The following is a 23,904-nucleotide window of genomic DNA, read 5'->3' on the forward strand; positions in this document are numbered from 1 at the left end:
ACTAGTTAAAGGGTCTCTAAAGACATCTGTGTTGGTATGTGTGCAAGAAGAAAAAAAAATATCCATTTATTGCTGCTTCACCCATTATCCAAGGATATATTTGATGTGCCGGCTGTAGCCTTTTTTTTCTCCATATTTTATAAGCCACGTTCGGAGTATACTCTTCACCATGAAAGTTGTGGGAATCCTCGGGTCCCATAACCGCCGCACGGGCAGCGAACGTCGCGTCAAGCGCATGCGTGCCAGGGAGAGTTGGGAGAGGGGAAACTTTCCTTCCGCGGGCGGCGCGTGGGAATCGCAAGCGCTATCAGCGCCACCGGGTGGGTCACGTGAGATCCCGCTGATATCGCCCGGGTCTCTTTGGTCCCCGGCAAGCGGCGACGGCGGAAGTCTCCGCCGTCGCTCCCGTATTCCCGCACGTGGTTAGTCAACCACGTTCTTGCCACGGCAAACGCCGCGGCCGCCCGTATTCCCCAGTTGGTAAGTCGGAAGCCCTTCTTTACCTAGTGTATTATTCTCTTCGAGGGAACCCTCAGCGATGTCAACTATAGCTAGCTGGCCTGCTCGAAGTGTTAGTTGCAGTCGTAATAAATGCTTTCCGAGTGTACACGTGGTTGTCGTCTATTATTTCCTCGAGCTTGTACCGGACCGCGGTTGATGCGCAGGCATGCGCCAACCACGGGGCTCGGTGTGTCAAGGCAGAGGGCCACTGGCATCCCCATATCCCGACATTTTGGCGCCCAACGTGGGGCAAGCTCTTGGAAAACGGGACGACGATCGGTTCGGATGCGAGGAAGGCTTTGTCCGGACCAGCGTTAGGCCTCACCCAAAGGCGTGATTGCCAGCTAGGTTGGGCATGTGCTTTCTTGAGTGCGAGTTAACGCTGCGCCAGTGTCGCCGAACTCGTGTAGACGCTGAGATTTGCAGCAAGTTTTCTCCTAAGAGTACGCCCGAAGCGAGTGAGTGCAGCAGCCAGCGTGGGGGTCGATTTTCCCTGTACATATGTAAATAGCCTCCTTTCTGTATCTTTGGCTCTGGGAGCTGGGCGCCGGAAACGCTGGCTAGGACGTCAGCGGGGCGCAGTCCCAGGAGTCTGCTCGGAAGCTGCGTGTTGAGCAGCGAGCGGGGACCACTTAGCTAGGCCTGCATCTCCTCGCGGCGGCTCATTGGAACCCCTATGGGTCTTTTGTGGCATTGGTATCCGTCATGGACGCGATTAGGCCTAAGGCTCTGCGGAGCTGCCAGTCGCATGTTCGAAGACGACCATGCCGTGACCTTTAGCGGGTGCAACCGGATTCACTAGTTTTACTATACTCGCCCGAGCGGAGAAACCTCGTTCGAATAGAAAGCTTATTTTGTTCAGATGAACTCAACATTTTGCGGGCGGAATAACCGAAATCTCGGGGGACCAGAGAGCGCTTTGTTCATACGAGCATCTCTCTTTTTCGCGCTGTATCGGACCGGAAAAATTCGGTCGAAGCGAATAACTTCATTCAAACGAACTGGATTGTTTTTTTTCTTCTCGTTGCCGCATAAGGCTGTGCGGTAGACGGGTGGTTCAGCATCGTGTCAGACGGCCGACGCTGCGGCGGCCTCTACTGCCTTAATTCTAAGTGTTTGTGGAGTGCATTTGGGCGACTTTGCAGAGCGAGTGAGGCCGCCTCGACTTGCTATTGCTGCCATGGTCCACGTCCCTGCCTGCTGTCTCGGCCCCTCCCTGTTCGCGGCCCGATGCAGCAGCACATGGCAGCCACAATGAGGGAGGCTCACCATCATACACTCCCACGAGGATGCGTCGGTGCAAGGTTCATCGATCCGGCGCGCGCGCCGCTTCGAGAAAGTCCTGACCCGCTGTTCCCGGGAGGACGTTGCGGCGCGCATCTTGAGGGCAAGCCATCTTCAGCTCAGCCCCCGTCATCGTCAACCACTGTGACGGCTGCCACATGTGGGCGGCCGCCACACAGGACTGTGCTGCCTATCAACATGGATTCGGACATTTCCTGCCGGAGTTTACCATCGCATCTGCCCGGATACTTTGTCAATGCCGTCGTTCCAGCGATTTCTCCGCCGTAGGGCAATATTTAAGGGTGGAGGGATGTGGGAATCCTCGGGTCCCATAACCGCCGCACGGGCAGCGAACGTCGCGTCAAGCGCATGCGTGCCAGGGAGAGTTGGGAGAGGGGAAACTTTCCTTCCGCGGGCGGCGCGCGGGAATCGCAAGCGCTATCAGTGCCACCGGGTGGGTCACGTGAGATCCCGCTGATATCGCCCGGGTCTCTTTGGTCCCCGGCAAGCGGCGACGGCGGAAGTCTCCGCCGTCGCTCCCGTATTCCCGCACGTGGTTAGTCAACCGCGTTCTTGCCGCGGCAAACGCCGCGGCCGCCCGTATTCCCCAGTTTGTAAGTCGGAAGCCCTTCTTTACCTAGTGTATTATTCTCTTCGAGGGAACCCTCAGCGATGTCAACTATAGCTAGCTGGCCTGCTCGAAGTGTTAGTTGCAGTCGTAATAAATGCTTTCCGAGTGTACACGTGGTTGTCGTCTATTATTTCCTCGAGCTTGTACCGGACCGCGGTTGATGTGCAGGCATGCGCCAACCACGGGGCTCGGTGTGTCGAGGCAGAGGGCTGCTGGCATCCCCCATATCCCGACAAAGTATTAAGCCATATTTTGTGTGTCACACTTCGATATGTGATTGTTAGATTTAATGTCTCGAAGCTGCACAGTGGGCACAAATGAATACCATAGTGGAGGGCTCCAGATTCATTTAAACCATCTGGGGTTTCAGCATGCACTTAAATTGAAGCATTTGAGCAGTTTTACATTCCACATTTATTGCAATACAGCTGCTGTAGCCTGAATTTAATCTCATGATTTCATGCTCAACAGCAGAAGGTAATAGTCCGTGCGCCACCACGGCAGGTTATGTGATGCTTACGCTACAATCTCTTTGTCTGCTTATTATTTCTGTAACAGATGCACTGAATAGTTATTTATTTACTCATTGCTACTAGTAAGGTTAAGCTTACTGGTTAAGCTTAAGCTTCTTGTTACTTACATTATCTAATCCTAGGAGACACGGTGAAAACTGAATTGCATCCGTCCTCTGCATATTCTCCTGCATGCTACTTTACTTTTTGGAGTGAATAGTGTGATTCTTGGTTCATAGAGATGTCTTTCCAGATTATATTATGCTGAATGTATTGCGTGCTTCCCCAGTTATAATGGAGGTATTAAAAACAAGTTTTCTTTGTTTTTTTTTATGTAGTAGCTTAAAGTTTCTTTTCATGTAACTGTGTTGTTCTAAAGAAATGGTGAAAAGGACACTACAGTTAAACCTGCTTACGAGGTCGCGGGATCGAATCCCGGCCACGGCGGCCGCATTTCGATGGGGGCGAAATGCGAAAACACCCGTGTACTTAGATTTAGGTGCACGTTAAAGAACCCCAGGTGGTCCAAATTTCCGGAGTCCCCCACTACGGCGTGCCTCATAATCAGAACTGGTTTTGGCACGTAAAACCCCATAATTTAATTTTTTTTTAGTTAAACCTGCTTATAACGAACCTCCATATAATGAATTCCTGGATATAACAAAGTTTTTCTATTCACCGCCGTTACTCCATAGAAGCACATGTATTTGAGACCTCTACGTAACGAAGTGGCAGCGGGAGACCCCCTCGATATAACGAATTTTCCCTGCCGACAACCTAAAGATTTCGCCCCAAATTTTTTCATTTTTGCGCGAGCAGCATCCGGAAGCACCTTCTCCGCCGTGACGGAATGCGAAGCGAGCGCACGTGTGCGTGCGTGCAAGCGTGTGCGAGGCGGGCCTGCATCCCTTGACCCGGCGATCTTGCCGCTGCGGGCGTGACCTTTCCCCCTCCCTTCATTCAAACCTGATCCTGCCGCTTGCTGCAGCTGGCCTAGCCTGCCAAGCCGGTACTCTCGTTTTCCAGTTGATGTTGCCGACGTGCTGGCAGACGATGTGACACATCACACTCAATGAGCGCGGACACGTGCTGTTCAACGCTGGCGGCGTGTGGAAGCGCCGCTGCAGAAGTGAGCGAAGTGACCTTCATGCTGTTGTCTATCGCTTCAACGCAAACTGAGTGCCGAGAACACACAGCACACACAAAGCTACGAGCCGCCGATGCACCTACACTGCCTAGACTCTGCCCCAACGCAGATCGCTTTCAAGATACGGCCTGCGCGACTGCGCGCCGCCGTGCAGTACGCAGGTGATGCCAGAGTACAGTACAATGCCGCCCCCTACCCCCCCCCCCCCCCACTCGCTCCCTCGCCGGTGCCTTGAGCGCAACGGAAGAAGGCGTGCTTCCTCCCTGCTTTTCTATTGCGCGCGCGCGAGATTTAGATGCGGTCATCGGCTCCCCTCGCACGTTTTCACTCGCACATACAGCATACGGTGCACGGCGACTGCGTTATCGTTCTTGGACTTTATACGGAACATCTATGGAGCCAAAAGCAATTTTAGGGCCACAACGCGTCATAGACACCATCTTAGATAGCAAATACGGATCTCTAGAGGGCCATACTTTTGCTGGCGGAAACCGAACATACGTCATAGTTGTCGCCCCCGGCACTTTGGGCGGCCAATGCCATCGTCAAGCCACCAAGCCAGGCGACATGAAAAGTCAAAATGGCCGCTTGGGCCAGCGCGGGGTGGCAATTCGCAACGTACGATGCGGCAACGGTCCCACAGTTGCGACGCAACAGTGCGGTTACCAATGCATTGGGTTCTATGAGAACTGTGCCGGGACCGGCCTAAAACGATGTAACAGCTGGGAAAACGCAGCACCCGGAACGTTACAGCGGGGTTCTACTGTAACAGTATACGACGCTACGACGCCATCGTGACGCTCGCTCTTGGTTTCCGATGCATCGCGCTTGTGCGAAACAACACGCGTCCACGCATCCAGTACCTGGTGCGACATTCCAAGGATGAGTGCTTCGACGAAAACGGAAAATGGGTGTGCGTTACAATCGAGGGCGCGTTAGAATTGAGTAAATACGGTAAGCGTTTCTTTTTCGAATTTTTGTGCCGAACCGGATAACGAAGTTTTTCGGGAATTTGTCAATTTCGTTATATCCAGGTTTAACTGTATTACTGTGGAATCTCATTGATACGATCTTCACTGGAACCGTAAAATAAAGCGTATCATCCAATGTATTATCGAACCAAATTACATTATTGGGAAAAGAAAAAAGAAACATATTATCCTGAAAAATGTATTATGCAGAATCATATCAACGAGATTCCACTGTATGTGGTGCAAATGTTGCTCTGAAAATAACAATGGCTGTACTGTGACAGTTGTGAACAGAATATCACAGTGTATGAAACTAATTGTATTCCACAGTAGTCGAATACAGCTCCTTTGAAGCTGTAGAGTTCCTGAAGCTTTGTTTCTCAGTTCATTATTCAACTGGCAATAGCCAGTTAGACACACAGTCATCACGCTGTCAAGGTTTTGAATGGTGGCACCATAACAAAACATAAAACAAGCAGATGAGTTTGAAGTAAAAACACTGCAATTGACAAAAGATGCAAACAAAGGACTAAAGTAAGCACAAAGTTCAAAGCAGTAAACATGCACTACATGTTTATCATCTGGAAGTGTGAGGTGGCATGAAATATCGTGCAGGTTTGAAGGAAACTCACTACAGAAATACATGTGCAAAGTACAGAAAATGTGGGTGTAGCAAGGACAGATGTTGAACATTTACACATTCACTGGCATGCATTGTGATGTGAAGGGCTCATGTGAAAGAGGGCATAGAGTGCACATGTAGACACAAGCACAAGCTGACTGTGCACAGTGGCAGGTGCCATGTTTATAATGAAACAAGCTCGCATGACAGCACACTGCAAAACAGGCGCACACAGAGGAAAGAGGGCAGCAAGCCAATTTGCTGACAAATGAACACAAATATGTGCGTGTATTCATGATGAAACACAGTGTCACAAGATCTCGGGGGCATGGATGTTTACGAGATGGACTAAGAGACGTGTGACGGCACACCACACATGATTTAATGAAACAAACCAAAAGCAAGAATCCCCACTAAAAAGAAACTGAGAATGAGAAACAAAGTACAGTATAGACCACTTATAACATAACCGCTTATAGTGCAGGACCGGATATAGTGCGGACTTTTCAGACTCCCGTTAATTTTCCCATAGCACTCCATGTATACACGTATCGCTTATAGTGCAGTTGCGAGAAACGAAATACCGGTTACAGTGCAGCTGCCTGGGAGTACGGAAGTCAGCGGAGACGGCGAACGCTCCCCTCAAATGGGCACCCCAAGGAGTGCTCGAGGAAGAAAGAGAGACAAAGTGGAGGAGAAGGGCACGTAGTGCGAATGAACAGCCAGTGAGGCTGAAACCAGAATCTTGAGTGCGAGTCGTGAAGAAATATCACGGCGTGCATAGCGAGCGAGGGCCACAAAACTGCCAACGCCGGGCAACGCTCACTTCACGATAACGGCAGTAAACCAAACTTCAGGGAGCGGGCGGCACCGGCACGGCACGGCGAAGGGCGCATGCGGAGACTGTGGCATAGAGTTAATATACTGACTCAGTTTATTAACTCTATGGACCATGGAATGTGAGGGAGGAGGGCGGCAGGGAAGCGGATTTCGCCTCGGCAACTCCGCCGCTTCGGTGGCTCCCCTCGCCCTCCCTCGTAGCTCCCTCACTTTCGACTGTCACCGTGCGCGCCCGCCGCCGTGCAGGCGCCGCCGCTCCAGCCGGCCCGGCGCCAGCTCCCTGAAGTTTCGTTTTCTGCCGTTATCAGGAAGCAGGCGTTTGCCGGCGTGGGCAGTTTCATTCCCAGGTGAAAATTTCCAACTGGGAATGCAACTGGTTCCAGTTAAACTGGTTTATGGAACAATTCCCAGTTGGTCCCCGTTGCAACTAGTCCCAGTTGGTCCCCATTGCAACTGGTCCCAGTTGGTCCCCATTGCAACTGATCCCAGTTGGTCCCCATTGCAACTGGCCCGTGCAGAAGCCTATCAAAAGTGTATTCTGCTGATGGATTTCATACAACTAAGGCAGTTCAGCTATTATTGCTTGAGTCCCTAGCAAAATTTCTAATACAAACCCTAATAGTCTATTCGGTTATCGACACTAATACAGTCTAGTAGGTCTATTAGTGTATTAGTGTAATAGGTCTATTGGAGTGAAAGAAAATGTTGCAGTGTACCAGATACATAACGAAAAGCAGGTAAAATTGCTAAAAGCATTTATTAGCACAGCATGTATTTTTACAAATTCCTCCTTCGAGATCTTCGTCAGGTCAGCAATCTTGATTGAGAGCTTTTCGTTGACTTCGACCAAGGGACGTCCTTTTGAGGAAGTGGTTAAAAAAAACCTGGGCACAAAAATACACACATATAGAAGCAGTTAAAAACAGGGGTGCTAGTTCTACCACTAAACGTTTAAGCTGGCAATATTTGCTTCCACATTAGAGTAATGTGGCTCCGCAATTACCAATTAAACTAATTTTAGGACAGTGTGATATATGCTAGCTCAAAATGTTTATCATAATAAAAAATGATGCCACGTGACACGATAGGACAATTATAAAGAACACAAAATCAACATGTGTGTTCCATCGAAACAGTAGGCAGATATAAAGAACTCTAGACACAAATCTTGCACAGCGTTGTCGGAAACAGGCATGCCGATCATTGCTGCAACGCACACAGCAATCGGCCCGACGGCACTGTACAGAAGTACTTACGTCCACCGTCAGGATAAAAAAAAAAAGAAGACACCTCATACTCTACTATAGAAGCATAAACAAGAAGTATAATTACCTCGAAATGGTAAATCGGCGCCGGGGAGAACACTGCACATCGATGCACGCTGATAGATCCACAAGGCCGCGAAGGACAGGGGTAAAACAGTTGCCTTGGGTTGTTTTGAAGTCACAACAGCAGCCATAGATAAAACTATCCAAATATACTACTGCACGAATGAGATTGCACAGGCGCTAACACCACGGGTTCCTTAAAAACACATCGTTCATTCACTAACACGCACGCACGCCTCGCGTGACGCCTCGCCTTGACATGGCGGCCGCCATTGCACACGTGCTGTACGCAACTACCGCTGACTACGGTCGCAGTTTTATATCCTTCCCACCTGCCGCGTTCCCTTTTCTGCGATACTGCTCTTTGATGTCAATAAATATTACGGCCTTTTATATGCGATAACAAGTTAGCAATTTAGATTAAAAGTTTAGCATTTACTTTATGCGCACTTCAACAGAAAATACGACACTGACGAAACTTCAGCGGCAAACAAATATGGTTGTTCGTAAGCTGACCGGGCATGGAGTAAGAAAAAAAACCTCCATGTGACCGGGCACCGCGATCTGACGGCTGGTTGTTCGCGTTTTTCTTTTTTTTTTTTCGCGGGGGAGTATTCGCTGTGCTGTAAACACTAGCTGTTTCCTCGACTCATCGCGACGAGGCTCAGTGAAGCAAAATTGGCAAGACCATGTAGGCGCACGTCGCTTTTGTGTACGTCGCTGAGAGGTGGTGTGCTGAAACTAATGCAAACGTGCGAACGCAATCTGCTGCACAATTGTACAGCAGAATTTTTAATTATTCAGTGATTAATTAGAAACACCCCTCCATGCAAGCAAGCGGTCCGCTAATTTTTTGTCAATTAACTTTCACCAGCAAACAAGAGCTGTGGAATCTAGCAGTACATGTTGTACCAGACCAGCAACAATCTGCATAAGGCCAATAGGACCTATTAGTCTAATAGAGGAACTAGTAGACACGCAACACTGCTTGTAAAAGACTAATAAGTCTAATACGCACGGCCTCTTGGTCTTATAGGTAAATCAGTACGACTAATAGAAATTTCTATTGGTCTAATACAAAACTGACGTATTAGACTAATTATTACAGACTTCTATTAGAATGTTTGCTAGGATTGCTAAAACTGCCAAACTTAATTGCTCAGTATAAGTAGGACTAGCTGCTGCATGTTACTGCATGTTACTTGCTTTCATTTAAACTTCTGGTCACCATTTCCTTTGGATTCAAACTGGAAACAGTTGCTACCAGAACAACTGGCCAATGTTTAAGTTGGTTCCAGTTGCTACTGATACAACTGGTCAAAGTTCCAGTTGGAAACCAACTGGAACCAGTTGATTCCAGTACAACTGGTGAAAGTTCCAGTTGCCTCTCTACTGGAACCAGTTGATTCCAGTACAACTGGTCAAAGTTCCAGTTGGATCCCAACTGGGTCCAGTCACTCCCAGTATAACTGGAAATTGTTCCAGTTGGATCCCAACTGGAACCAGTTGCTACCCAGTTGCTTTCCAACTGGGACCAATTGGTGTGTAACTGGGACCAGTTGGTTTCCAGCTGGAACCAGTTCATCCCAGCTGATCCCAGTTGGATCCCAGTTGGAAATTTTCACTTGGGTTGGCCGGCCTGGGACAGCACCGCTGCTTCCCTCTGCGCCGTAGCCGCAGCGTGCAAGGTCAACACGTGACTAGAAAGTAGAGGAAGCAGAAAGGAGAAAGAAAGGTTCACTGCCATTTTCTACGCATGGCTACGGTAGCGTAGCTGAGACGTCGGCATGTACACGCATGTTCCGGCGCAATGCAGAATCAGCGACCATGCCATTTGAGAGAGGGTGAAATTTCCTTCGCATTTTTTTTTCTTTCTTTTTTTTTTTTTTTTTTTGTTTTGTTCGCACGCAACTTTGAGGGGTCTCTCCTAAGCTTTTACTCTATGGCGGTGCCGGAGAAATGCCGGTCGGAGGCGCCACCGCGTGATTTGGTTCGAATTAACGAGATTTGACTGTATACATTATAAATTGAATGCAAACGTTCCAGCCGCATTCCTCGACTGTCGCATACGCATGGCGGCTCGGTGCACATGTTTTGCATATGTGCGGGCCTTGAAAGTTGTTGCTTTGGTTATAGTGCGGATATTCGCGACTCCGGTGACTTACGTTATAAGCAGTCTACACTGTATGTGGAATACATACAAATGGCTGTAAACCGTATACAAAACTATCAGCTAATTACGCTGTCCTTATATTCGGTCTTATCCCCTACACTCTTAACAGTCTGACAACTCTAGCCTCTCTGGCTGCGTCGCTGCTTGAGTGGAATGTTCTCACGTTTTTGACGCTGACTCATGTGGATTCCTTGTCCAAGTTGCGTCGCGTCTCTTTTGGAGTCGCTACTCCTGATGATCCTGAAGGTGTCGTCGCCTTGGTAGACGCCCGTGTCCCGTTCGCCATCGATGACGTGGCAGAGAGGTTCGGCAGATTAGGCCTATCAATGGGTTCGGCCGCTGCTTCCGTCCGGCGCCTTGCTCAAGTGCCGTCGAGGCGTTCCAGGGACTATCTTACGTGCTGGTCTGCCTCAGAAGGGGAATCCTTGCTGGAGTGCCCGGAACTTCCGTGAGAGGCTGCAGCGGGTTCAAGGAGCCTCACTCGAACGTCGCACCTCACACCCTGGACTGCCAGCATCATGGACTTCATGGACCAAACCTTGTGGGTTCTTAAGTGTCTCACAGGAGACCAGCCACTGCGGGTTCAAGCTTAGTTAGCCACAGGGCCGCGTCAGCCGTCACCTCCAGCACCGCTCACGCGAGCTCAGGCTGCAAGGGGCTACCGAGCGACGCACGCAAAAACACAGTAATGCCCTGAGTTAACAGAAACCATTTATTGAATCTGTCGGCACCAGCACTGCACAAACCCCCCCGCTGCAGGGAACCAAAAGAGTCCTGCACCAAGGGCAAAAATACAGAAAACGGGCGCCTATAGCACGTCACTGCGAGAGCTCAGGCTCAAGCTGGGACATGCCGCTAGGAAAAGTCCCGGCGGCTATGCTACATGCTCTGGTGATAACCAATGGGTCAACTCGCGAGAGCTCGGGCAATCTCCTTCAGCTTTGGCTTTCGGCAAGTGCGGCTCGGCGTGGTACGACCTTGCATGAGCACTAGGAGACCGCTCGTCAGCTTAGCGTCCGGAAAGGAACAGCACAATGTACGCGCTCCCCGCACAGGCGAAGGCACCGTGCGCGAGCTCTAGTCCTAGTCACAAGGGTGTCGGCGGACGAGAGAAAAGCATGTACGTACTCTGCGCCAGTCCTGGAGATAAGAGAGCCACGCTCAGTAACTAGCAGCCGACGCGTGACCGCGTAGTGACGTCTGTGCCCCGCCATCACCACAAACCACCGCGTGTGGAGCACCACCGCTGGAACCGGTTGGGAGTGGGCGGGGTTGGCGAGGGGGACGGCAAAACAGGTGAAGCTCACGCAATGGCGCCGGCGCCTCCTGCAATCCCCACAACCTCCACGGCTCCTGTCACCAGTACAGTGCTGACGCCACAACGTTCTTGGCCCAGAGCCACACAGACAATGACAGCTCATCGCTGTTTTTCTCTCGATCACACCTCCGGTCACGCGCCTCGAGCGCTCGTGCTGTTTGGAACTCCGCGTGCTCTTCATTGTCGTCGTTCTTCCGTGCAGGTTGTCCCTTTACTCATGACACACACAAAAAAAAAAGTGTACAGAAGAGAAAGAAGAATGAACAAAAGCAATTGACTGGCAAATGTATACAACTTTACTTTGAAGTGCAATCGCTGCCGCATTGTTAACTTGTGACTACAGTTGAACCTCAATATAATAAAGTACATCTAAAATTTGGTTGACCATGCAGTGGAGTACTCTCACACTTTAACGTAACTGAAAATGCAGGATCCAACATGGTATTGGTTATAGTGAAGCAAATTTCTGTTTGCATGTGGCTTAAAATATGTATTCCAGTAGCAAAGATGTCAATCAATTTTTCAGACACTTTACTTTTCGAACCAGTGTGATTATTTGGACTTCGCTGTGGCACTGCTGCCTACCCTTAGAACCAATGTCTAATGGCTCTTGAAATTTGCAGTTCAGGTGCCACATGGTATGCCACTCGATCTTCAGACATTATATGCACGTGTGATGCTGCAACATGGCGGCTCATGAGCAAACTTAATTTTGAATGTCATACAGTCACCGACTGATAATTCGGACTCGACAAGGACTGCCAAAATGTCCATATAATTGGGAGTACGAATTACCCGATTCACCCAAAAATAAGATACTTTTTCCACAAGTGGCCAAAAATGGTGCGCCATATTCTCGGATCGTCATGTTGGAGATATCTTCAATTTCGCGTGACTATATTGCAAGACGCATCGGCGTTTACGAGTGAAGTCATTCTGGACGCAGTGCCAAGCACAGTATCTTATCATTGTGCAAAAATGTTGCCGTTCGTCGACTCGTCCGGTGCTAGTCACACGAAATATTGCAAAAATGAAACTATCTTTCAAAAGTGATCATTCATGAATGTCTCCCAAGTTTGTAAACGCGTGTTGCTGCACATACATATGCTTTCCTTTAGCCTAAACATTCTGTGGCCGTGATTTTCTAGCATTGCGTTTTATGCTATCCCTTTCCACGCTTTTCGTCCTTCGCCAGTGGTCAGAGTGTTGCTCTGCACATGCTATCAACAGGATCAGTCACCCATGAACAGTGGATGATAAAAGTGGCATCGAATAGAGCGGAAGACATCGCTTCAAAATCACGGCCTGCATCTCGACCACTGTCTTGCTGTCGGTACAGATAGGCGAAAGTACAGTCAATGCATGCACCGAATTCTCATCGGTGACTACTGCATTGACTAGGCTTTGCTAGTTTCGGTTTCGCACACAACCGGCAACATAGCCGGCGACTTCTCAAAATGAAAATATTGCTATTTGTGCTTTATGCGGTGGCCATATTATTGCACAGTTGTGCAGTCGTAGTCAGAATTATCGTAAGATGGCTGTAAGGTTGTCAAGTACATTCTTTATTTCGGGAAATCCTCGGCGCACACACGCACACGCAGTCTGCGTTCCGTCCCACTGCACCGCACGCAGCTTGCTCCGCCGATTACTTCACTCACTCAGTTCGTTGTCGTGCACACCCCGCATGCCGACCGCGCACACATGCCTTCCATGTTCTCCCTGCCCGCCACACATCGTTGCCTACCATCTCGTGCCTGCAACTCTACGCCACGTGGCGTCGGCCCGATACCCTCACAAGGTGTTCGAAATTTCGGAAGTCCTTATCATTATAGGGCTAATAGCAGTGCTGCAGAGATGTCCGAATAATCAAGCATGTTCAAATTTTTAATGTCCAAATGATCAATTGTTGACTACATACAGCACGAACAAAGCAAGGATCAAAGCAGAAGAATGACAACACAGCAGTGCTGTGTCATCATTTTTCTGCCTTGGCCCTTGTTTTGCTTATGCTGTATACCACATTTCAATTATACCAATTAGGTGGTTTGATGAAATTAGGAAATTTGCAGGCATAATTTTGAATCAGCTAGTGCAAGACGGGGTAATTGGAGATCGCTGGGAGAGTAAGTGAAAAAAACATTTATTGTGGCTATGTACAAAGAGAGAGTTTGGGACGAGCCAGAAGGGCCCGCGCCGTACAAAGTCTAGGCGGGGTTCCTGTTCCGGGACCCCTGTGGCTTTTGCGGCAGCCCGGGCTCGGTCCACCAGGGCACGTTGGTCCTGTATGGTTGAGCAGCCGAGCAGGCAGCCTCCCAGCTCTCTCGGGAAGGATGGGGGTGGGGAGGGTAGGCCGGGTTGTTGGGGCATGCCTGCACCATGTCGTAGGTGTCCGCGGACACGTTCCCACAGTGTGGACAGTCACCTGAAAAAGCTTAATTAAAATGCTTAAGCACTGCCGGGCACTGTACTGTGTTGGTATAGAGGCGTAGGAGCCAGCGCTCCTCCACCTTCATGAGGCCTTTACACGAGGGAAGATACCAGCCGTGAGAAGTTTGATAGGAAAGAGAAATTTCTTGGGAATTAATGGCCGGATTGAAATCCTGGTCCTCTATATGCGACGAATGAGGCAATGCCCGGTAGTTAAGCGCATGGGCGGTAGCATCTGCTACCTCATTTCCCTCGATCCCCGCGTGTGCTGGGGCCCAGATGACGGTGCGCCGAGTCGGGTAACCCTGGTACTCACATTGGTGAAGAATTTTAAAGGCATGATACGGAATGCGTCCCTGCTCCAGGTTGCGACAGGCTCCCCTAGAGTTGGTGATAATGACTCAGGAAGCTGGATCCGCGGCGGTTAGAGCGATGGCGACTTCCTCCGCGTGTGTTATGTTAGGGGCACGGAAAGTGAGGCCCTGTACTGGTTCATATTGGTGGATGACAGCTGCCGTATACCAACCCCTGTGGTGCGGGCCAGCTGCATCGGTGTAGAATGTCGTACTATTCGGAAATGGACGCCGCGCGGGCGAGGTGGCGGCCATCGCGGGCATCCTTGGTCATGTTGCTGGGGGAGGGGGGGGGGGATCGTACCTGTAGTGCAAGCACCAGGCTTCAGGTAAGGAGACCCGCCTTCATCCTGCAGTAGACATAAAAATAGACTGAGGATGTTGATATACCACATTTGAAATAAGTCTTAACCAACTCGCCCACCTTGCCATCTTACTTAAAGGGACACTAAAGGCAAATACCTAGTCAAGCTAAAGTGATAGATTATTGCTCGAGAATGCCTAAGGCATCAATATTATCACCAACAAAGTTTTAGTAATAAAGAAATTGAAGTAAATACAGGACATGATTTGTGACAACCGAAACATTCAAGTACTAGCCCGAAGACGTAGGCACTCCTATTTTAATTCTGTCACTAGTACTCGTCCTCTCGTAATGAAAAGATCATTGCATTGCATTATAAGACGGGAAGAAATGCTACTTGTCCAGCTCTATTTGATGTTTAGAACAAAGAATTCATTGACGTTACCACTGACAACGACACGGGCAGTCGAAAGGTTTCGTTTTCGCTCGACTCTGTGCCCTCCACGCTTTCGCATTTCAGTAGTTTCGTTATTGCGTAGTGCTGTGCTGATTTTGTAGGTCACGAAACTCGCACAAACTACAAGTAGCAGAGAATACCGCATCAATGTGATGTTGCGAGATGCCCAAATGGCTCACGTCACTTGACCAAAAGCAGCTGCAGCGGTGAATCGAACGCTCTGTCATGGCTCGGTTTTTCTATAGCCGCGCATTTGCGTTTTGCACAAAAAACAGTAGCGCTGTCTGTCATGCACTGTTTTACTCACCAACGATAGTAGGTGATGGGATTGTAGCGAAGGATACGAACGCCATAGTGGGTCATGCTCTCCAGCCCTGTCTAGTGGGTCGATCCCTCCTGCGCTCTCCTCGAGAAACGCAGCTCGTGCTGAGATCTCGGGCCTTGAACTAACGGTCGGTCGAAAAGGCTGGTGCCTAATAAACGCCTTTACAAGTCACCACTCCACCACTCCACCGCTGGGGGGCGAGTGATTTGAATTGCGCTAAAGGTATGCCAACCATTCAAACCCGATTTTCTCTTAAGCTAAGTCTTTTCTTGGCACGAAACAAGCACTGTGTGGTTTCTGGAGTGGTATTATAACAGTCCACGTTGACTTAATACTTGCCTTGAGTGTCCCTTTAAGCATGAATAATGTTGCCGCCATGTTGACTCGGCACCAAACTGCAATTTTCGTTGCCAACTCCCGACCAAATTGCACTGGCTAAGCAATACAGCTGTGATGAAAATTTGATGACGGCCGGCGAAGCGGCTAGGGACAAACTATCACAGGAAGCTCACCATCAGTGTTTATACCCATAGACCTCACCAGTGACTGAGCTTGAGATTGCATGCATGGGCTAGACTGACGGCCATAATAATGGAGTTTGGGTGTGCATGTGGGCTCCTGGTCAGCGACTGTACACAGCAAGAGCAACTTGAAATGGCACGTTTTGGACGCGCTTGCTTGGTTTGGCCACCGACTGGGCTTGGTTAGACTGCAGCCAGCAAGCCGACGTGCCAATCACATGGTTGCATATTAGTAATGGTGAAAAGCACGTGTATGTAATTTATTGCCGTTCCTGTGCCATGTATCAGCATGGTAAGCCACTGACGGGCCATAAAAATATCCAGAGAGTCTTTGCTGGCCCATTGGAGGTATCATGCTTGCATTTATTTTGCACAGGCTCGACTGCAATTTTTCTTTGTGCCAATATCACTGTGCATGCTTTTAATGAATATCGGATATAATAAAGGTATTTTCGTGTCGGATGCAACTTTGTTATAATGAGGTTTGATGTTTAATGCCTTAAAGGGGTCCTGAAGCACTTTTTATTGAAGTCAAGAAATGCATTTGACGTTAAAATAGACTATCTCAGAAGTACTTTGCCACAATAAGTCCTTGAATGTGTTCAGCAGAAGCGGAGTTATTGGCAATCAAATATAGCTGTGGTCCCCTTTGCGGTGCTTCCAGTCATTCTTCAGCGCCTTGCACTGTGAAGGCTGCGGCGGAGTGGGGTGTTGCCCACACTGCTCTGCCTACTGAACATGCCCGTGGTACATAGTTGTGATGCCTACAATGCGCCAAACTTAGAGGCTATCTCTCAGCTTGCGGTTGAGTTCACGGTGTCTCATCCCTTTGTTGTACTACAGTACACTACCGCAAAATTCCGAGCAAGCACCTCTGCCCGTGCAAGAGCTCCCCCCCCCCCCCCCCCCCTCAACTTCACTGCTAATTTCAAATTTCTGTGCTCTTCCGGGAAATCCCCTCCCCTTGCTTTCTTATCACACACCACACTCAAACAACACTGGCCAGCCACATCCAGTCCACGAAAATAAGGGCAAATTCGGCAAATAGCTCTGGTGCGCACCGGGGTGCCCCGATGCGCAGTTTCATCTAATCATGGTCACACCCTGGCGCCCCGGCATCGGTGCGATTTGCTGAATTCACCATAAGTTTCCATGTGTTCTTTCCTTCTTTCTTTTGGGGGGGGAGGGGTGGGGGGGGGAGGTCTGCAGATCTCGGACCGCCGGCCGCCGGCGAGATCTGCCTGTCACACAATGCAGAGGATTTCCCTGCGGCACAGCAACGGGACCACTCAGCGACATTGGAGTGGTCGTGGCTACGTTTAAGCGTCACTGGCAGCTTCACTGCCGCTGATCACTCGCCATCATTTTTGCCCTTTTCCGGTTCACTTCGAATCTTTAGCAGACAGTTCTTAAGTAATGTTTTGTTACTGTTGTTGACGCTTTACTCTCTTCTCGCAATAATCTCACACGAAGAAGAAAACATGCTGATATTTGAGGCGCTGCCAGCTGCGAGCATGGCTGTGCCACAGTTCGTTGTCCGCCATTGGTAACCATGCAGTGCAGCTGAGTTTGACTTGTATCAGAGCTCTCGTTAGTGCTAAACGTTTGACCGTGGATATGGTTTTTAATGAAGTGAACATTACGCGTCACTTTACTCTAGCGGACATCATTTTGCCTGGAATAGAAGCTGCATAACCAATGTTCGGGTCGCCAGCCGTGGCGACGCGCCAGTGCAGCGTCGATGCACTATTTCTGTAGTTCTTTCGATGGTTTTGAGAGTGATAAAGAGCACTAACAAATGGTTGGCTTAAGAAAGTGCATGTTAAATAACATGTTAAATTCTTTCCCACTGCACTTTTTGTTTTGTGTTTCTGGCGGGAAACTTTCTTTGTTGCCATCTTGAATGTTTGTGCCGTTCTGGGAAAGTGCCCTCCCACACACACTTTGCCGGTAATTTCGACTTGGTTGGGGGGGGGGGGGGGCGCTTGCTCAGAATTTTACAGTAGACAGCTATGCGCAGCTATTCTCGCACCGAGTGACATGAGTAGCGCATTTCCATTCGCACTTATCTTCACAAAAATCACACAATTTTTGACGGCCGAACAAACTTCATCTTCATGTTCCCTTGTGTGAGTACGTCGGCAGCGCGCACATCAGCTAAGCTTTGGGTGCCACACTCTGGGCTCGCATTGAAAAAATTCCTAACGTAAAGAACTTCGACCATGATGGCGACACCGCTCGAAAGCACCGTGCTCAAGGGTGTGCAACTCGGAAAACAGACGAACTGTTCGTCAGATGTTGGCGCTCGGGCCTTTTGTCACATCACCCACAGATACCAATCAGAGCAAGCTGTTGTCCTCTGCGAGCTCAGCATGCAAGCTTGTTGTGGCATCTCGTGTTGGCCACGGTATTTGCGCCACACTGCAGAAGCAGCTACATGCAACTGTAGTGGCCAACTATGTACACGACAGGGCTGGAGTGCACGCTTGCACTTATGTGCACCAGTCTGGCTGTGCTATGTGGTCCGGAGCAGCTTTGTCCTGCACTAGCTTGACCAACGAATGGTAGCCACATCCAAATTGCGCATTTTGTGCAATAGCTTAATACAAAGTGAAGTCTGCCAAGGTGTCTAGCCAAGAGCAGCCAGGAGTGAGCATGCGCTGGCAAGCATATGTCTTGTCTAATCTAAAGTTTCGCGTGGTTTGAGGCTAGTTGAGTTTTCAAAACTAATAGAAATTAATGAGACCTGGCGGCTACAACACTGATAAGCAGTGTGGCCAAGGTTTCATTCCTACGCAGGCTGTGTCAGTGAATATACACAGTAACAGTAGGAAGAAGCAAACTGATCCAAATACCCTTCTTGATTGATGTCAGCTATTGGCCAATAGCAGCTGCATGTGGGAATCTGCTATATGATGAAATATGGTATCCCAAAAAGAGTGAGGAGAAGGCTTCTGTTGAAAAGAGAGTGCTTGAGAAAAAGGTGAGTTTGCACTCTGCTTGTGATCTCCACGTGCCATGCACGAATGCAAAAATTACCGAAGAGACTTTGGAAATTCTGAAGTGTGCTTGGCGAAAGCCTTGTGGTCAACCCACTGCATATACCATGTTGTACATGGTATATGTACCCTTTTGTAGGCGTGTGCCACTTGTGCTAGACGCGCTTCTTGATGGGCCTGGTTGCTACAACCACTGCAGCCGCTTTCGTTCCGCCTCCCTGGCTTTGCTGTTCGGTGACATAGCCAGACGGTGCTGCCGTCTGCGCTCCGCTTCCCTGGTTTTGCTGTTCGGTGACATGGCCAGTCGCTGCTGCCGTCTGTGCTGAGAAGAAATATCATGTTCGGCGATATCGCCTGTCGCTGCTGCTGCTTTCGTTCTGCTTCCCTGCCTTTGGTACCCGGCGATCTAATCAGTCGCTGTTGGTGTTCCCGTTCTGCCTCCCTTGCTTTCGCATCTGGTGACATGTTCAGTCGTCGCATGCGCATTCGCTCCTTGTTCTTCTGGCGTTTGGTGTTGGGGGAATCCGGCGTCCGCTGCCGCTTCCCCGAACTGCCTGGCGCGAAATCACTGGGCCGCGTCGGAGCCATGCATCTCACTCACTCGACTGCAACAAGACGTCTGGCGAAGGAGCGGCAGTGCAGCTGCCACCGTCGACGCAGTGCGCACTCGTTCTACCGCTACTGTGTGACGTCACGGTTGCTATGCACAGCTGCGCCCTTCACTGGCGTGCCCGTTGCTAAGGAGGGGAGGAGGTTGCACCGCTGCATGGAGGAGAGGCCACAGTTGGCACGATTCCAGCGCATGGACGGACGTGACCGCGAGCATGAGCCATTAAAGGCTTAAGCCTTAAAATTTGGCTGAGATGTTCACAGCAGCGTATGCTATTCGCAGACTATGTTTTTTCACTAAGCCCGAGGGGTGGTTCAGGACCCCTTTAAAGTAGAATGCACGATACACTCTATACTAAATGAAGCACTTCGATGAGTACGGCTTCTGCTGCACAACCAATTGCCTGGACAGTGGGCTGTCCAAGTAATTGAAGCCATTCAGTAAAGTAGAGAAATAAGGCACAGCAATTGCCATAATTTGCGGAACTGCCAGTCACGTTCTTGCAGTTCCAGAAAAAAGTAATCAATTCACATAACGATTCCTTGCCTGTTTTCTTTATATATATTTTATAGTAAATTTTATCTCCCCTATCTTTTCTGTTAGCCTTTATCTTTCCCACGGCCGCGGGACAGCTCACATGTCCTCTGGGAAGTTATGATGGCCACGGCCCCTTCCTTTGCTTTCTCCTTTTTGTCCTTAATACAATAAAATGCTGCTACTATTACTTGTATTCTTTTGTAGTTGGTAAGACCTTGACTACTACATTTTGTCTTGCAGGATGAACCTACCACGGGCATGGATCCATACACACGTAGATTCCTCTGGGACCTCATTCAGGACCTAGTGCGAGGAGGCCGATCGGTGATTCTCACCTCTCACAGGTGGGATTGATAGGTTCCATGTTCTTTCGTCCTAGCTGAATGTAATATGACATGGAGCTTAACTGGGCTTCTGCCATCTGCATTTGCATTAGAATGTGTTTCCTCAAGAATTATTATCTAGTGTCGTAATTTTGTGCTGATAAAAAGGTAAAATTAAAAGGAACTGGTGGCTGCAGACACACATTTTACTTTCACCAAACAACAACAAAAAAAGGTCCATCTATTTACATGTAACATTTACTACTTCTGAAGAATGGGAACCGAGGGGCTCAATTTTATTAGTCATAACCACATAAAGCCAACAGACAACGAAGCCAAGGAAAGCATCGGAGAAATTAAGTGTAGTTGAAATTGGAATGCAGAAAATAATGAAGAAAAGGGAAATGAAAGTGGACGAAAAGATAAGTTGTCGCCGGCGGGAGCCGAACCCGCAACCTCTGCATTACGCGTGCGTTGCACTACCAATTGTGCTACAGCGACGGCCATCAATTCATCCACTAACGTGGGTATTTATGTTCACTAGATCTAGCCCTAGGAGTGTTAGCCAGCGCCACTCAGAACCATGGTGGGCGGATGTGGAACATCCTTTTTAGCCCGATGGCGTCACGATACATGTGATCTTAGGAGAGCAAGCACGTGGCTAATAAACCCTCGCATGCTACCTAATGACATCAAGGCTGCCAGATTCGAGACCCAAGTTAGTGGACGAATTGATGGCCGTCGCTGTAGCACAATAGTGCAACGCACGCGTAATGCGGAGGTTGCGGGTTCGGCTCCCGCCGGCGACAAGTTATCTTTTCGTCCACTTTCATTTCCCTTTTCTTCATTATTTTCTTCATTCCAATTTCAACTACACTTAATTTCCCTGATGCTTTCCTTGGCTTCGTTGTCTGTTGGCTTTATGTGGCTATGACTAATAAAATCGAGCCCCTTGGTTCCCATTCTTCTTTCGTATTTCATTACGAGGGTCTCGAATCTGGCAGCCTTGATGTCATTAGGTAGCATGCGAGGGTTTATTAGCCACGTGCCTGCTCACCCAAAATCACGTGTATCGTGACGCCATCGGGCTAAAAAGGATGTTCCACATCCGCCCACCATGGTTCTGAGTGACGCTGGCTAACACTCCTAGGGCTAGATCTAGTAAAGATAAATACCCAAGTTAGTGGACGAATTGATGGCCGTCGCTGTAGCACAATTGGTAGTGCAACGCACGCGTAATGCAGAGGTTGCGGGTTCGGCTCCCGCCGGCGACAAGTTATCTTTTCGTCCACTTTCATTTCCCTTTTCTTCATTATTTTCTGCATTCCAATTTCAACTACACTTAATTTCCCTGATGCTTTCCTTGGCTTCGTTGTCTGTTGGCTTTATGTGGTTATTTACTACTTCTGTAGCGTGATCTACACACTTCCATAGAAATTTCGCTCCTGCTGGCCCTGGTGTGGGAGCCTAATTCTTTTTTTCAGCACTTTGTCAACAAATATCTGGAAAGGTATGCAGAAAGTGTCTACACTGCACTGACAAAGAGAGACAGTCACTGGGTAGTAGGTGTGAAAGTTATCCTGTTGGCTTTTGTCTCGGGAAGGATTAAATCAGCCAGCTCTATGCATGGCTTGCTGCTGGCACCCTCTAGGCTGGCACCTTGTGTCAATATCCTTTGCCGAAGACTGAATGTTTGGCTGTCAAATGTTTAAGGAATATCCATAAAATGTTTTACTATCGAGCCATTTGTTGTTCTCTCCTGTATGTTGGCTCTCTTGCCACTACCATCCTGTACACAGTTGCAAAGTGTGTCGGTTTTTGATTTGGTCACCTCTGCATGACATCTTATTCACCCTTGTACTGTGGGGATGCGCAACTCTCACGCGTCTCCTGTGGTCCGACTTCACCGCGTGGCTAAGTGCTGGCGGTGGTCGTAGTGGTTGCGGCGCGTTGCGAGAGATGGCGCGAGTGTCGCGATGCTAACGCCACCGAACGGCGGGGTGACTTGGGAGAAAAAGGTCGAAGGCGCTCTCTCTTGGGCTCTCAACACGCATGAACGCATCGCGCATGTGCTGGCCGTGGGGATGCGCGACTCTCACGGGTCTCCTGTGGTCCGACTTCACCGCGTGGCTAAGTGCTGGCGGTGGTCGTAGTGGTTGCGGCGTGTTGCGAGAGATGGCGCGAGTGTTGCGATGCTAACGCCACCGAACGGCGGGGTGACTTGGGAGAAAAAGGTCGAAGGCGCTCTCTCTTGGGCTCTCAACACGCACGAACGCATCGCGCATGTGCCGGCTGTGGGGATGCGCGACTTTCACGCGTCTCCTGTGGTCCGACTTCACCGCGTGGCTAAGTGCTGGCGGTGGTCGTAGTGGTTGCGGCGCGTTGCGAGAGATGGCGCGAGTGTCGCGATGCTAACGCCACCGAACGGCGGGGTGACTTGGGAGAAAAAGGTCGAAGGCGCTCTCTCTTGGGCTCTCAACACGCACGAACGCATCGCGCATGCGCCGGCCCGCTTCGCGCAACCGTCGCGCGAGACTAAGAGCGGGACACCGGTATGGACGAACACGAATCGTTCGAGCGCGCCGCCGTTCGCGTGACTGTACACGTGAACGACTAGGCGATGGTGTCATAGCATGGGGCGAACGTATTCACTCGCTATCAGGTCGCGGTGAGTCGGACTTCCTTGATTTGTCGCGCGCCTGTGTGAATGTTCTATTGGTTGTAATCCGGCTAGTGTGCATTAGTGTATGAAAGGTGCAATAAATGCCCTTTTGATTGTTCTATACTGTGTTGTCGTTCCTTTGTCCCAAGAGCATGTGTGAGACCCCACAGTAGTCATGACAGCGTGGGACCATCCTCCCAGCTTCGCTACATCAGTGTGCACCACTCAGACTAAAATATAGTGCTCATAGTGTCACTCTCAAAGGAGAAAGGGGTATGGTGTAATGCATGGGCTGACAAGAAAGGCTATTAATGCAAAGCATTTTTTGCCTCATTCTTGTAACTTTGCAGTAGGTAGGTTCCTGTCTCTCTTCGCTTTAATAAAAAGAAAATAATGTGTGACCAATGGTGGAATCGAACTTCTGTCGTTGAGCACAGCAGCCTGGTGCTTTAACCATTAGGCCGCGATCACATTCATACTTCTCTTGTTCCAAAACCAGTTAGCTCTATGAAACGCTTAGTGTGTGCGTCCCGTGCCACTTCATCTTCTTTCCTTGTGACAGCTCGCGCTTTGAGGCGTTGATTTAGACTGCCCTATCTCTGGAACCAGCCCACTTTCCTCAGTACTTTCTTTGCAGCATGCTGCTTAGAAATTGCGCGACGTTGTACTGACTTCATGATCACCCAAGTTAATCATGCTTTAACATATTTTCGCTGGAGTACACATGTTATCGTCGTTTTACATACACCACATGACATAGCCATAGATATGTGAAATTGCACAACACGTAGGCGCTGATGACGTCACAGTGTTTCTCTCCTTTATGTTCTTGCACTACCTATGTAAAAAACCAACAATTGCCATATAAGCTTGCTTTGAATGGCCGGCGTGGAAATGATGCCGTAGCCGTCATACGATCGTCTTCAGTGTGGTCGTTGTTGTGTTGATGTAGTGGCAAGCCTGTACGTTCACGACCCACACACACAACTACTCAATTTACACAAACACATTGGTCCACCTGGTATTGCTTTGCGGTACCCCAAACAATGCTAGATA

At 49.3% G+C, this 23,904-nt stretch overlaps 1 protein-coding gene across 1 annotated transcript in view; it reads left to right on the forward strand.

Annotated features, from left to right (window-relative positions):
- The window catches only part of LOC119436435 (ATP-binding cassette sub-family A member 2-like), a 342,759-nt gene that overhangs the window by 297,326 nt on the left and 21,529 nt on the right, over nucleotides 1-23,904 (forward strand). The window contains exon 46 of the mRNA XM_037703279.2: nucleotides 20,104-20,207. Within this exon, the coding sequence (XP_037559207.1) occupies nucleotides 20,104-20,207 (104 nt within the window). The remainder of the gene's footprint in view (nucleotides 1-20,103; nucleotides 20,208-23,904) is intronic.

The sequence above is a fragment of the Dermacentor silvarum genome, chromosome 1, assembly GCF_013339745.2.
Source record: "Dermacentor silvarum isolate Dsil-2018 chromosome 1, BIME_Dsil_1.4, whole genome shotgun sequence".
Classification (NCBI taxonomy): domain Eukaryota; kingdom Metazoa; phylum Arthropoda; class Arachnida; order Ixodida; family Ixodidae; genus Dermacentor; species Dermacentor silvarum.